The 14,325-nt window shown below is 41.2% G+C and overlaps 1 protein-coding gene across 8 annotated transcripts in view; it reads left to right on the forward strand.

Moving 5' to 3' along the window:
* LOC113568944 overlaps positions 1-12,667 on the forward strand; it is a 69,687-nt gene extending 57,020 nt beyond the window's left edge. For 4 of the 8 annotated variants that reach the window (XM_035533293.1, XM_035533295.1, XM_035533294.1 and 1 more), the window contains 6 exons: positions 82-174; positions 683-781; positions 4,234-4,252; positions 4,359-4,416; positions 5,147-5,215; positions 7,257-7,762. In XM_035533293.1, the coding sequence (XP_035389186.1) occupies positions 82-174; positions 683-781; positions 4,234-4,252; positions 4,359-4,416; positions 5,147-5,212 (335 nt within the window). In that variant the 3' untranslated portion in view covers positions 5,213-5,215; positions 7,257-7,762. Of the gene's footprint in view, positions 1-81; positions 175-682; positions 782-4,233; positions 4,253-4,358; positions 4,417-5,146; positions 5,216-7,256; positions 7,763-12,616 lie in introns of those variants that run through there. The other 4 variants (XR_004776832.1, XM_035533299.1, XM_035533297.1 and 1 more) reach the window with 4 other exon arrangements.
* The last annotated feature ends 1,658 nt before the right edge of the window (positions 12,668-14,325 follow it).

The raw sequence follows: 14,325 nt of genomic DNA on the forward strand, positions 1-14,325 counted from the left end.
TAACTGAACTATTTTAGCAAGTCAGTGTTTTCTTCAGAAAATTAGATCTTAATAAATTTTTTCTTTTGCATGATATTACAGGGCAATTATATACAATTGTACACATGCTTGGGGCAGTCGGGCTCATTTGTGTGAACTCCATCTCATTAATAGCAGAACTGATCCTGAAAACACGTGAGTGAGCTCTGCATTTTAAATTGTTTCCTTTACTAATTAGTATAATTGTGTGTATGTATAAATGGCACTTTTATGTAACCTATGAAAATTAAACAAAATGTTGCTTTACTCTTTGAATTACAGTTCATAACTGTTTAGTGTTGATTTGTAATCTTATACATGTATTATATTTTAGTGTTATTTTTCTTCTTCTTCTTCTTCTTCTTCTTCTTCTTCTTCTTCATTATTATTATTATTATTATTATTATTATTATTATTATTATTGTTATGCAGACATATACTTTCTTATATTATAGCAAATTGCAGCTTCACATTAATAGATCAGAATACCTTTGGTATGTTTCAGTCTGTTCATGTATCAGTCTGTTCATAGCAGCATTTCCATGAAGATATGATCATATTTTTACATAATTGTGTTTTATCGGTTGAAGAGTGCATGTTCTACAATCACAAAATCTTCTTTAAAGAAAGTCCTAGTGATCGCCGTTTCTCTTTCAATCATTAGGAAATGGTGAACGCACACTGACGGATCTGAGAGTGATTCTTCTGCCATCTGAATGTGTCTTTGCCATATGCTGTCTTGCTTTAGCAATATCTGCATTCTGTAAGTATAATATATAAACATGACCCAATCTGAGTGCTGACATACACAATGAGCTATAGCATCAGCTGAGAAACTAAGCTGCTTTGGACTGAAGTAAAGAAAGGGTTCAACCAAAATCACAATACTGATTATGAACATTTTTGTTACTTTTTCTTGCATATTAAATAGTCAATCATTCACAGGTAAAGAAAATGTATTAACACTAAGATGCATTAAATTAAATCCATGGCCATATCTTAAGCTTCTTACTTCCAGGGAACCTGATTACATGACGGCATTCTAATGTACACATAGATTGACATAGATTGACTACTTTTTTGGCCATCCTTTTTGTTAAAAATTCACTGGTTATAGCCAAAGTATAGTGCAAATAAGATTTCATTAAAAAATACGTAGATATATGTTGTGATTTAAAATCCTGACTGCCTCTACTGAAGTCAGTGGTGTAATCCACGGAGCTAGCCAGCCAGAGGTTTGATGCCTTGACCAGGGCATCTGCAGTGTGGTCCCTTACGCAAGTTCCTTATTGCTGTCCGCCTACCTCAATAACAATGAGAGATGAGCATAAGAGAGTCATACTGGCTCGGATGCCACCCAGGTCGACAAGGTCTGTGTCAGATGTTGGGGGAACAGGGCAATCTGATAAAAAGTGGGTTACTGGAATCAATACAAGGCACTCATGAACAAGAGTGGAGAACAGAGGACTGTTGGAATGCTACTCTACAAGTGAGCTGAGTGCGACAGGGAATATGCAGAGAATGTGTAACTTTGGATGCTTCAAAACATCTAGACTAACACCGAAACAACTACTAACTCAGTGTTCTAACATCTAAAAGCAGCAACTGCTGTCACAACTAGAAATTGACAAGGTACAACACAAATGCTATGGCAAGGTGGAGCCAGGTTAGAGGAGAAATGATATCATCATCATCTACACACACCAGTTTTGGGAACCAAGAGCCAATGAACCTATGCACTAAGCTCAACACCTCCTGCTGACCTGAACTGCTTACCTGAGATCAAGGCTAACCTTGACATCGGTCATAGCAGACTACCAAGACCAAGAAGGCTTCTGAGAGGCTGTTGGAAGATATGAATGCAGCACTACAGACAACCACTACTGTGACCATCACTGAGACCAACCAACTGATATATGCTACAGTATCAGTGATACTTAGAGGCCAAGATAAAGGCAACACAGAAAGTCAGCCAGATATCATAAATGCAGAAAGGTGTGATAAATGTAACTGAGAAGTGCAACAATCTGTCCATACCTGAGGCCTTGGAGATTAACAGATTAACGGATCATGAAGAGATACAAAGAGAAGTAGAAGCCATGAGAATAAACAGGATATTCTCCGATGGGCCATCCAAAGTGCCCTCTTGGTGGCAGTGTAACAGCATGAGAACAGACCCCCCAAAGCTGGAGACTAAACAATACTGGAATGGCATAAAGGAGAAGGAGGTATCACACAACATTGTCCAGAGGTTATCGAACCCGAGAGCTGACCACAGCAACCTCCCTGAACAGGATCCAGTAAGCATCACACTAGCAGACATCCAGGCAGGGTCTCAAGTATGAAGAACTGGACAGGTCCAAGACATGGTCCATGCCTACTGGCTGAAGAAGCTGACTGCTCTTCATATACACCTGGCAACACAAATAAATCAGATGCTAATGGATATAACCCACCCTGAATGGCCAGACAGTCCTGATCCTGAAGGACCCCCAGAAAAGGGCAGTTCCCTTTAGGCCTAATCACCACTCACTACTTCCACCACTCCCTGATGTCCCCTCCCATAGCCCACCACACCTCCACCCAAGCCAACTGCTTCTCTGTTGCCCTTAATGGCTATTATAAGTAAATATAAAAATAGAAATCAATTTTGATTTTGATTTGATTGAGTTCCATCCAATAACCTGCCTCAACAAGATGAAAGCTCCTGTCTGGAATCATTGTGGCTTAGATGAGTAGACACATGGCTTAATACATGAGCAGGGCCCAAAAAGGCACTGGCAAGAACACCAGAGGAGCTAAGCCTCAGCTACTGCTGGATAAAACAGTCACTCGAGACTGTAAGACCAACTTGTGCGTCACCTGGATTCACTATATGAAAGCCTATGATTCAGTCAATCCTGGAATGCTTGAGGCTGTATAACATCAACAGGACTCTAAGAGCTTTTATTAGAACTCAGTTGAGCTGTGTAAGATGTCCCTAGGGGCCAACTTCAGGCCAATAGAATGAGTCACCATTGAGTACAGGATTTACCAAGGAGATGCCCTGTCCTGATACTCTTCACAATACACAAAGGGTTTCACACCAAATCCAGCACTGAGACTGTGCATATATGGAATTCTATAACCAAGTGGCAGGCATAGTATACAGAAACATCTGTGCTGAGTACAGATTGGATGTACCAAGGTCTAAGTGGGATACACCCACAGAAGCAGTGGAGAATGACCATGCCAAGATCCTGTAGGATATCTAGATAGAGACTGACAAAATGGTAATGACCAACTGGACATAGTAGTGAGGGACAAACAGTAGAAGAGGGCCATACTGATAGATGTAACAAGCCCAAGTGATAGCAACATCAGGAACATCATGAAAAGATGCCAAGAGATGCCAAGGGATGAAACAAGAGCTAGAGATGTTGAAAGTTGGAAGTTGAAAGTGACATTGGTTCCTGTGATTATCAGAGCAATAAGGGGCTGTGACCCCCAAAGTGGAAGAATGGCTCCAGCAGATCCCATGAACAATATTCAAGAGCTCCAGAAGAGTGCTGTCCTTGGAACAGCTAAAATACTACACAGGATCCTCAAGCTCACAGACCTTTGGTAGAGGACCCACACTTGAAGCAAAAAGACCACCCAGGGGAGGGCAAGTGGGGAATTTGTTTTATATATGTTTCATAAGAATTCATTTATACTTGTAACACCTGCCAGGACCTGTTTCCCAGAAAGACAGAACAAGAAGCTATATTAACAAGAATCAAAGTAATTAAGAACAGGTGTGATTAGAATTCTGGGGACTGGTGGGTTCCTATTTACTTTGATTCTGATTGCCTCTTGTTCTATCTTCCATTTATGAAATCTTATTTTTACTATTACTTTTATCATTCATTTCCTGATTATGAACTGATGCTTTATTATTATGTTTTCTGCCTTTTTTCCTGTCGTATTTTGGATTGCTCTATTTAACTTGTTTCCCTGCCTTACTCTGTCTGTTGGTAATGTCTTTGGATTCTGCTGCAATTTGCCCACAAATTCGACTCCCCGTCTTGCCTGCTACACAATCTAAAAAAACTACTGTAAACCTAATCATAGTTCAAATTATACCGAACTGTGGAATAGGCCTTCATGTGCATATGCTGATCAATTTACTGTTATGTGTACCCAGAATGTCTAAATGCCACTTAATCTAAATTTGTTACTCTTTGTGTCACACAGGGAGGAAGGAAAAAGAAAGGTAAGTTTACATTGTTGAAACATTGTTGAAGATTATATCAAGATTTGTTTGTTATTAATGTAAATATTTGCCTTTATTTACTACTTCTTTATGGTGTCACTATTAGATTAAAAAAACACATAAACTACTGGCGTCATTTGTGCAGACGTACACAGACATCAAGGGTAAGTACGTCACTATAGAATATTAAAGGAGCAGTAAACCCAATTTTATATATACTATTGATGCAAAATTAGAATGCATATAGACCCCCAAACTGATAGGGCATACTTGCAGAAGGCACAGAATGTGATTGGCTGGATTGAGCAGGACTGCTAGAAAACCCCATTTGAAACTCAATTTTATTTGGGATATATATATATATATATTGTGTGTGTGTGTGTGTGTGTGTGTGTGTGGTCTACCAGATGCCTTCAAGGTTGAGTGCACTGTTGAGTGCACCCTAGTAGACCATTGTAGTAGCATCACACATCGCACAGAAAGAAGCACCACCTACCTACATAAAGTCTCGATTATTAACCAGAACAGTAAACCCAGAACATGTGCCATGTGAACATTATCAGTGAAATTAAAGATAAATGATAATGCATACCAGCAGCACTTAGAATCCCTCTTCTAACATATGGGTACTAAAACAACGTTATTTATACTTCCTCATGCACCACTAGAGGGTTTGCAGTCACTGCTCTACATAGTTAAATTTCATGAAATTCAAATAGGTAGTTGTTTTCTTTATGATATATATATATATTTTTTTTACTGTCATATATATTCAAAAGGATGTAATTTTATTTCTGCCAGAAAATGCTACTCAGTTTCCTTTTATTACATGTAACTTCAAATGGCAATAATACAAATAATACCATCGAAATTTCATGTTTCCCTTAAACACAGGACCCACCAGTAGAAAACCATGAATTGGAGAATCCTGCTGTTCCTGCTTCTCAGCAGAGGTCTTAGGAGGTGAGATGTAGTCCACATTAACCCTATTCATAACTCCTAACCCCAAGAAAGCGTATGTATAAAGCTGACAAAATATTCGTGCATCTAAATGAATCAGCATATACAGGTAAATATAAATACATGTGTAAGGCAGGTATACATGAATCAGCGTATTCATATAAATACTGTATCAATAAATGTGTAAAGCAGGTATAAATGAATCAGCGTATACATGTGAATATAAATAAATGTGTAATGCTGGTACAAATTGTAAGGGTTGGTGCCAGGCTGAGGCCCCCTCCGGCCACCAGAGGGAGGCCTCAAGTCACGCACACCACTAATCAGGCTTAACACCCAACAGCTGGGCTAGACCTTATATAAGCCCAGTGACCCAAATATTCAGTGCTGGGTCTTTGCCAAAGTTCTGAGCCCTTGTGCTACACCTCACTTCTTGTCTTTGAAGTTGTTTTTGCTTTTACACGTCCCCTTCCCTCTCCAGTTTTCCCCCTTGTGCTTCACCTTACTTCTGTGCTGCGAGGGTGTCCGTGTTTTTACACGTCTCCTCCAATTTCGAGTCTGTCTCTCTTCTGAGGCTTCCCTTAGTTCCTCCCTGTTTTCTGGTTTTGTTTGGGAAGTTTTAGTTTGGTTTTCCTCAGTTCATCAGGGTTGCCATTTCTTCCCGTGGCATCCTTTGTTCTCCCTTTTTCCACGCTCGCTGTGGTGTTTAGTTTTTTTCCTTTTGTTTTACCTGATCCAAGATCTAACTGTTCACCCAGTAGGCAGTTGGTGTCATCACCCAGCTGACCTGGGTTCAAGCCCACACAAATAAATCAGCATATATAAATATTGAATGAATATGAATAAAACATGTTTTAAAAAATGAATATGAATATTGTGGTCCTGTAGCTGGTACCTGATACATCACCAAGGTCATGGGTTTCATTCGCAGTGAGCACACATGCAATCTTAATGACAGAAGAGGAAGGTGTGAAGTCATTGGGACACAGCTACCCGCCATTGACAGTCTGTGATATCTGACTGTAAAGTGTCCTTGAGTTTGAGAAAGGAACTGAATAAATGTAACTTAATAATAATAATAATAATAATAATAATAATAATCAGCACTGTGTATAGCATCACTTGGGACCCCTCCCACCCAAGCGACACTCTGTATAACCTCCTACAGATACAGGAGTATCAGTTCCAGAACACTTGGCTCAGGAACAGTTTCTTCCCATCATTGAACTCTCTTGAGCTCCTCACTACACCTATAGACTCCATTTTGAATAATTATACTTCAGATAATATCAGATCTCACAGCACAGCAATGTTCTGTCCTTATACTGAACATATCCACCATGGCAGAGTACAACAATCAGTGTTGAGAGTTTAATTTAACGAACTATGGTCGGTTAAATCAGTATTTTCTCACCCTTGTGTACCTTCAGGCCAATCACACTTCATCCTACTTTTGTCATTTTCACATCAAAAGCCCCCTTTCAGCTACATCCCAGAGGAGAACGACTTCCTCTTGCGAGGCTCTCGCCTCGTCAGGATTCATCCTCCTATCAACTCGGAGATTTAGTCTGTCCCTTTTCACTTCTGGCTTGTTACTGAGGGGTCTGGAACTGAATTTCTGTAATGCTGTTTTGTGACAATGTCTATTGTAAAAGTATTAGACAAATAACTACTGAAATGAATTAAACTGAATTTGCTTAATCCAAGTTTGCATCATGAATGTACAAGGTGTTCAGTGTTTGTGAACCATCTGTGATCTGTGTGGGGGTCCTAGAATATTCCACAAACTTGAGTTGAATTACTGTTGTTGACAAAGGAATATTAGCCAAATTAACACAATGGAAAACAGAATAAGAATATCTGAACCAAGTGAAATGTATTCAATGTAGAACAGTTTTTTGTTGTTGTTGTTGTTTTTTTTTTTGTTGTTTTTTCAATGATGCAAACTGTGGAAGGGTTTGTATTTGTACACTCTATGGTTTCTTCATTAGCATCAATGTATTATACACATCCACACTCATACAGTCCATCTTGTGTTTTACAGGTCATGCCCACTATAGCTGAAGCTGACAGCAGTGTAGCCTGCTGTGTTTCTCCTGCTCCTCTGTATAACCACACAGAAATCTCCTGGCTCACAGACAACTATCTAGCGCGTTTGCGTCTATAACTGTATATGTGTTATAATTGTTATGGTATAAGCATTAATAATGTCATTGTACTTCATTTCATGTTCCTGTTTGTTGAGAAATTGAATTTTTTTTCAGTATGTTAAAACTGCCCACACTAACTAGTCAGGTCATATGCTTTTGACCAGTATGGGAGAAAATGGCAAAAGTTTCTAATGCAAATGTTGCAGTGCAGTCTGTTGCTCCTCTCAAACTGGGACCACAAATGCAGAAAAAAAAACAACTTGTGTTATTTTCCTTTAAGGAGAGCTCAGAAGTTGATTTAAGCCAGGTAACTACAATCCAATTTGATATTTCAGATATAATGTGAAATTGTGTAACTAGCAAAAATTATTATTAATAAAACAGATTAAAGTGCTGAGACTCCAGTGCATTACAAGATGCACTGGTTGTTCCTACAAATTGGCAAGTGAGTGATTGTTATTATTTGCTAATCAGAGCCACTTATGGCTCTTGCATTTGTTCTGACTACTGGTTACAGCAACACTATGGCACAAGGGAAAATATGTCAGTCCGAGTATCTCCTAGACTGCAGCATGCTCAGTGGATCTCGGGCATCTGTCAAAATTGGGCTTGTTTGCCAGCTGCCTTCAGATGCCACCTGGTTCTGTGATCAGGGGGCAGCAAAGACAGTGGGGTGTGCTTTTGTGCAGATGGTAGATCCAACACTCCTCAACACCAGCACCTGCTGATCTGAACCAGATTTCACAAAATGTCCCCAGCCGGCCCCCACCATACCCGAGTCAGGTGGGCGTCTCACTTTACAGAAAGCAGTTGAAGCCATTCATCAAAAGTTAAGGGGGCACAGGGTGGACAAAAGACATTTCAGCACCTTCAACCTTCTCTTTGGGTTCCTCTTCCCTACCCCGTCTATGAATTCCTGTATTGGGTTTCGGGTAATGGCATCAGACAGTTATGACATGAGGAGACATTTTTGGTCTCCACATAAACCTGGCTCTCTGCACCCACCAGCCAACTTACATTGGTGCATTTTTGTCTGAAACAGATCAGCCTCTTTCAAACTAATACTAAGACGGCTGGGAATTTGGGTTTTGAAAAGTTATTAAGATGAACTTCATTTCATACAAGCGAAAGCTTGAAATGAACTCTCTAGGGCAAGCTGACTAGCAGTGGCTATTACTTACCAACACTGCAAAGAGGTGCCATAGAATCTATGAGTTGAACTATGGCTTAAGTGTCTTGACTGCACACATGTTAATATTATAATGGAGCCTGGTCAGTTTGTCCTTTCTGTGTGTGAGAGCATGAAAGTTTCCTTTATTAAGTCTCTTCCTTACTCCTCACTGTCTACTTATTCTGATGAAACAATATCCAGAGTCCTTGCTTTCAGGCTCTCCCTTCTATCTGAATAAGGTGAGCAAACATGAGTGAGCAAGTTCTGATTGTATTTACTAATGTGAACAGGTGAAGGATATTGGCTGTGTACTACTGGCTCAGGAAAAGTGCAAACAATTAGCAAGTAAGTGCAAGGGAGAGCAATTACTCAATCACAGAGAGAAATCTGACTACACTTCAGAGACCTACAATTCACATCATCAGGTCTAATTACAGCCAGCGCTGAGGTAGGTGCTTTGCATAAGGCATGTTAACTTTGTTACATTAGAATGCTACTCAAGTTCATGCTTAATTAGAGCATAACATGAGAACAAGAACAACCACAGGCAGGTCAAAGGTCAGCGAGTGCATGTTATTTAATGCTTATTATTTGTTGTTAAATGAGAGCAAAGCTGTTTTAAGACACATTGCTTATGTTTAGTAAGGGATCCCCTCTGGCTGTTAAAAATTTTGCAAATGAATCTACAGTCCACATATGGTTGGTGTAGAGTACAACATACGGATTGATATTCCCAACAGGACTGAGCTCCATAATGCAGGACGAGACCTTCAGACTCCATAGCCTCAGAAGCCCTTGTGGTTGTGACTGATGAAAGTGTGCTGCTTAATTCTAATCTCTATACTGAACAAATATGAACGCATGTTGCTACTAATGTCTGGAGGAAGTTGGGACTCAATAATGGGCTGACCTTAATTTATTTACAGTTGTTATGGTTCCAGCAGGAACGAGGCAAGAGGCAGAACGCAAATGCAGGAAGCGGTTTATTAATAAGGGCAAAATACACAGAGGCAAAGGGGTAACACTGAGAGTAAAATAATACATGACCGGAGTAAACGGAAAAGAAATGGCGACGACAGTACTAGGAGCATAATATAAACATGACTGAGAAGAACGTGACTTAACAAAATAGAAGCCAAAACCTAAATCTTAAATAACCAGAACAATCGAGGCTTAATCAGACGCAGGTGAACATAGCAGGGACAACCAAAACACCGACTGGAACTGAGGAACAGACGAGGGGCGGAGAAAACAAAACCAAGGAATGGAACAAGGAAGTAAAGGAAAACAAAGACAAGACATGGAAATATTAAATTATAAACATTATCTGCTGTTCTATTCTGTCTATTCTGATGATAGATAATGAGAGATTCTTTATTTTGATGATAGTTAATGAGAAGTTTTTTTCCATGTCACGATACGGCCCCTCCTCCCAGACGTCTCCGTGTGTGTGTATGTGTGTTCGTTTGTAGGACCACGCCCCCCCATGTCTCACAACTAGTTCTCGTTCTTCATCGTTGTCATGCGTGTATTTAAGGTCTCGTTTAAACGTTACTTGTAGTCAATGTTTAACCCATGAAAGCCTGTAAGCTATGTCGTCTTGTGCATTGGAATAAACGTCTAATTGTGTTTTACACAACTCGTCCACGCATCCTGCTCTGCCTCCTCGCGTTACACTCCAAGCTTATCTAGTTCAATGGTATCTTCAACACTGACCTACTGTACTGGCTAGTAAATATTCTATGAGTAAATGATAAAGCACATTTGTAAGTTGCTTAGCATAAGAGCGTCTGCCAAATGCCATAAATCTAATTGTAATCTGAAAACCTCCAATTTATTTTTCTGCTTTAACACTCTTTGCAGACAGTTTTGTTTGAGGGTGCAAAATTGTTCAGTGTACTATGACACAAATATTCTAACTAATGTTTTATTTCAATGATATGGGGTATTTACTTAACCCATCAATCAAGCTGAAACCAGTCACACGACCCATTATAGACTTCATAGAAAACTGTCACATGACCCTCGCAGCTGGATTCTTCTTTGTGGAGAAGAATGGAGGAGGTTTACGACCATGCATTGATTACAGAGTATTAAATGAGGTAACCATGAAGTATTCTTTTCCCCTGCCCTTGATCTCCCTTGCACATGAAAAGCTGCAAGGAGCTATGTGGAAGGCTTGTTTTGTCACAGCACACAGAGTATCTGGTACTGCCGTAAGACCTGGCCAATAGTCCTGTATTCCAGGTGTTCATGGATGAGATGTTTCATGATATGATAGACAGATTCCTTATTGTGTATATCCACAATATGTAGATTTATCACATCTGCAACACGTGGCTGCTGTTCTAGCCCAACACAACCTTTATGCCAAGGCTAAGAAATGTAAGTTCCATTGGACATCCCTAACCTTCTTAGGCTGTGCTATTTCTCTCGGTAATATCTCCATGGATCCTGAAAAGCTTACTGCTGTTGTAGACTGGCAAGTACCTGTAAGCATTAAGGAGTTACAAAGGTTCCTGCAGTTTGCTAATTTTTTATAGAAGCTTTATCAGGAATTTTGGCACAATAGCTTCACCCTTAACCAATCTTCTCAAGGGGCAGGCTAACAGGAGACTAAGATGAAATACATAGGCTGAGGAGGCTTTCGGGAGATTAAACCAGATCAACCAGTTCTGTCTTTTCCTTTTTGTCACCCCCAGGGAGACAATATGTACCCACAGTCCTGAGAGGTGACCCTGTGAGATGGGCACATACTTCATTGTGTAGTGGACATCTGGGGGTTACACGTACTACCAGTTATTGCTGAGGAAGTATTGGTGGGAGTCCCTGGTTGATGACATATGGGATTATGTGATGTCCTGTACAGTATACACTCAAACTTGCACACGTGCTCTCCACAGCAGCGAGCTCCATCTTTTGCCTATTCCCAAACATCCCTGCTCACCCCTGGTGATTTTCGTTCACTTCCCTTATTGATCTGCTGATCGATAATCATTTTTATTCATTTTTGGTGGACTCCGGTTCCACCTATTCATCCTTTAGCTCGCACTGTTACACTGGTCCGGTTTCTGGTTCGTCCGTTAGTTCTGTGGGAATTTTGGGGGTCCCTGTGAACTGTCCTAAAATGCACTCTTTGTCCGTTAGAAGTCCAGATGACCCCTCAATTCTTTTGATGCATCGGTTTGTAGTTATTCCTGGTTCTCCATTGAACCTGTTGGGTCATGATTTAATGTTTAAAATGAATCTCTCTCTCTCTCTTTTGAACAGGGCAAAATGACGATCCATTCCAGACCAAATATCTCTATGTTTACAGACGTGATGGGCCAGCCTAGCAACACATGTTGAGTTTCCTGGGTCTGGTTAATGGGTGCTGGATTGTTCCTTTCATGATAAAGTCCACAGGCAGGGCTGTGGAAAAGACTGTCCTGATACGTTGGTCTGGACTGAAGCCATGCATCATTTAGGACTCTGAAATCGGCCTTGTGCTCTGCTTCAGCGCTTGGCCTGCTGAATTATAATCTGCCCTTCCACCTTTACGTTTCTGAAAACGGCTCCATAGCCGTGGGCATCCTGGGTCAAGAGCATGGTGGCAGTTATGGCCCTGTGGCCTACCTTTCCAAAACTTTTGATTCGGTCGTTCAAGCATGCCGGCCTGCTTACGAGCCAGGGCTGCCTCGGCCCTGCTAGTCACTGACGCTGAGAAATTGGCACTGTCTCATACCATGGTTCTTCACACTTCACATCAAGTTATTATTATTCTCAATAACATTCAAACACAGCACATGATGGCACAGCACCGTTCAGGCTTTGAGGCCATCCTCTGCGCCACTCAGAACCATTAAATCACACACAACCCTGAGTTCATCTGCTAGTCTGTTACAATCGCTTTTGACATCGCTAAATCATTCTGCTGACTCTGTGCCCCATGACTGAATGGAGGCTATTCTTGAGTCGTTGAGCATGCACTCTGATCTCGCTAGCACGCCGCTCGAAGGCGGCTATCACATTTTTGGTAGATGCCTCATGTTTTACACCGTTTGACTCGGAATTTCCCTGTGGATATTCTGTCTGCCCTTACAGGTCTGCTCACCAGCTGAACTGATGGCATTGACCAGGGCCTGTCATCTATCCTGGGATTAGGTTGTCACCATGTATACTGATTCCCGTCATGCATTTGGGTTTGCTCATGACTTCTTTGAGATTTGGCACTCCAGGTTGTGCTGCACCTCGAATGATAAGCCTATTTCTAATTCAGGACTAGTGTCTGCACTTTTGTCTGCATGTACACTACCAGCTCGGCTGACTGTCGAAAAGCTCAGGGGTCAGGACACGATCTCTGGATTTGACACGGCCACTGGCAAGGCCTTGGCGGATGAGGTTGCACTTTGGGCAGCTGTTAATGCCCCCTCATGCCCATACACTGTATCGTCGACATGTGAAGCTGTCTCCATGTTTTCTCATTGCTCGGTGCCTACTGATATCGATTTGCATTTCTTACAGACTCAGGGTACATGACAGGACTGCTCTCATTGGGCTGATCAAGGATGTAGTCTTGATAAAAATGGTCTAATCCGTGACCCGGAGGGGCATATCGCCCTTCCTATATCTGTTTTGCCATTTCTTGTGCGTCATTTTCATAGGATTTCACATATCGCACAAAGGGGGGAGACAGCTAACATTCAAAAACAGTTTTGTATACCTGAAACATGTAAAACTATAAAACTCTTCCTAGATAGCTGTTTAACCTGTGCTAGAAGCAACCAGGGTACAACACAAGCCAAACATGATGCCTTGCTGGCTCCTGAATATCCCTTTCAGTGACTGCAGATAGACTTTATGCACATGCCCCTTGTGGTCAGTTGAAGTATCTGCTAGCGATTGTATACAGGTTTTCCAAGTGGACTGAGGCATTTCCTTGTTCTAAGGAAGACGCCACACTGTGGTTAAAATCCTAGCCAAGAAGATAATAAAGAGGTATGGTGTGCCTCAGGTAATAGATTCAGATCAGGGACCTTGTTTCATTTCTAAGGTAACTCAGAAACTATGTACCTACCTAACTCTTGACTGGCCATTTCACATCTCTTATCATCCTCAGTCATCTGGTATTGTTGAGAGAATTAATCATACATTGAAAGAAATGTTAACAAAGGCTATGATGGAAACAGGAAAGAAATGGATAGATCTACTGCCAGCAATGTTATGTCAGATCAGAATGACGCTCAGTGCCACCACCAAATTGGCACCATTTGAGTTAATTTTGCTGGATAATTTCCCCCATGGGTCAGAGGTAACCCAGGTGTTTCTCATTCAGGTGACATGGACGTAAACTTGGCAGACTACACCCAAATGTTGATTGAGAAATTGAACAGTGTGCATGGTAATCTGTCTTGCACTCTCCCTCTTCCCGCAGACAAGCCTACTCCAGGTGACACTGCTTTGGTCAAATCATTGAACCCTCGGAAAATTGGTGAAGCTGTTTACGGACGCCCAACAACCATGATTGCAGTGACCCGAACCACTGTGCTAACATCGGGATCGGCACAGTGGATACACACCAGCCAGCTGAAGAAAGCACCGGTAGCTGACGTGTCCGACGAGCAAAACGCACCTTAACACATTCACATATAGTACAACATTTGTGATATAATTTCATGCTGAGGGACTGCCCCTTGGTGGCACCACACACCAAAGAAATACTCCATGGCCCTGTATGTGAATACACTTTAACATTGGTATTATAACGATAGATATCCTATCTGCCTATTAACATCTTTGTGCAGACTCTTTGG

The sequence above is a fragment of the Electrophorus electricus genome, chromosome 14 (genome assembly GCF_013358815.1).
Source record: "Electrophorus electricus isolate fEleEle1 chromosome 14, fEleEle1.pri, whole genome shotgun sequence".
In the NCBI taxonomy this organism is placed as follows: Eukaryota; Metazoa; Chordata; class Actinopteri; order Gymnotiformes; family Gymnotidae; genus Electrophorus; species Electrophorus electricus.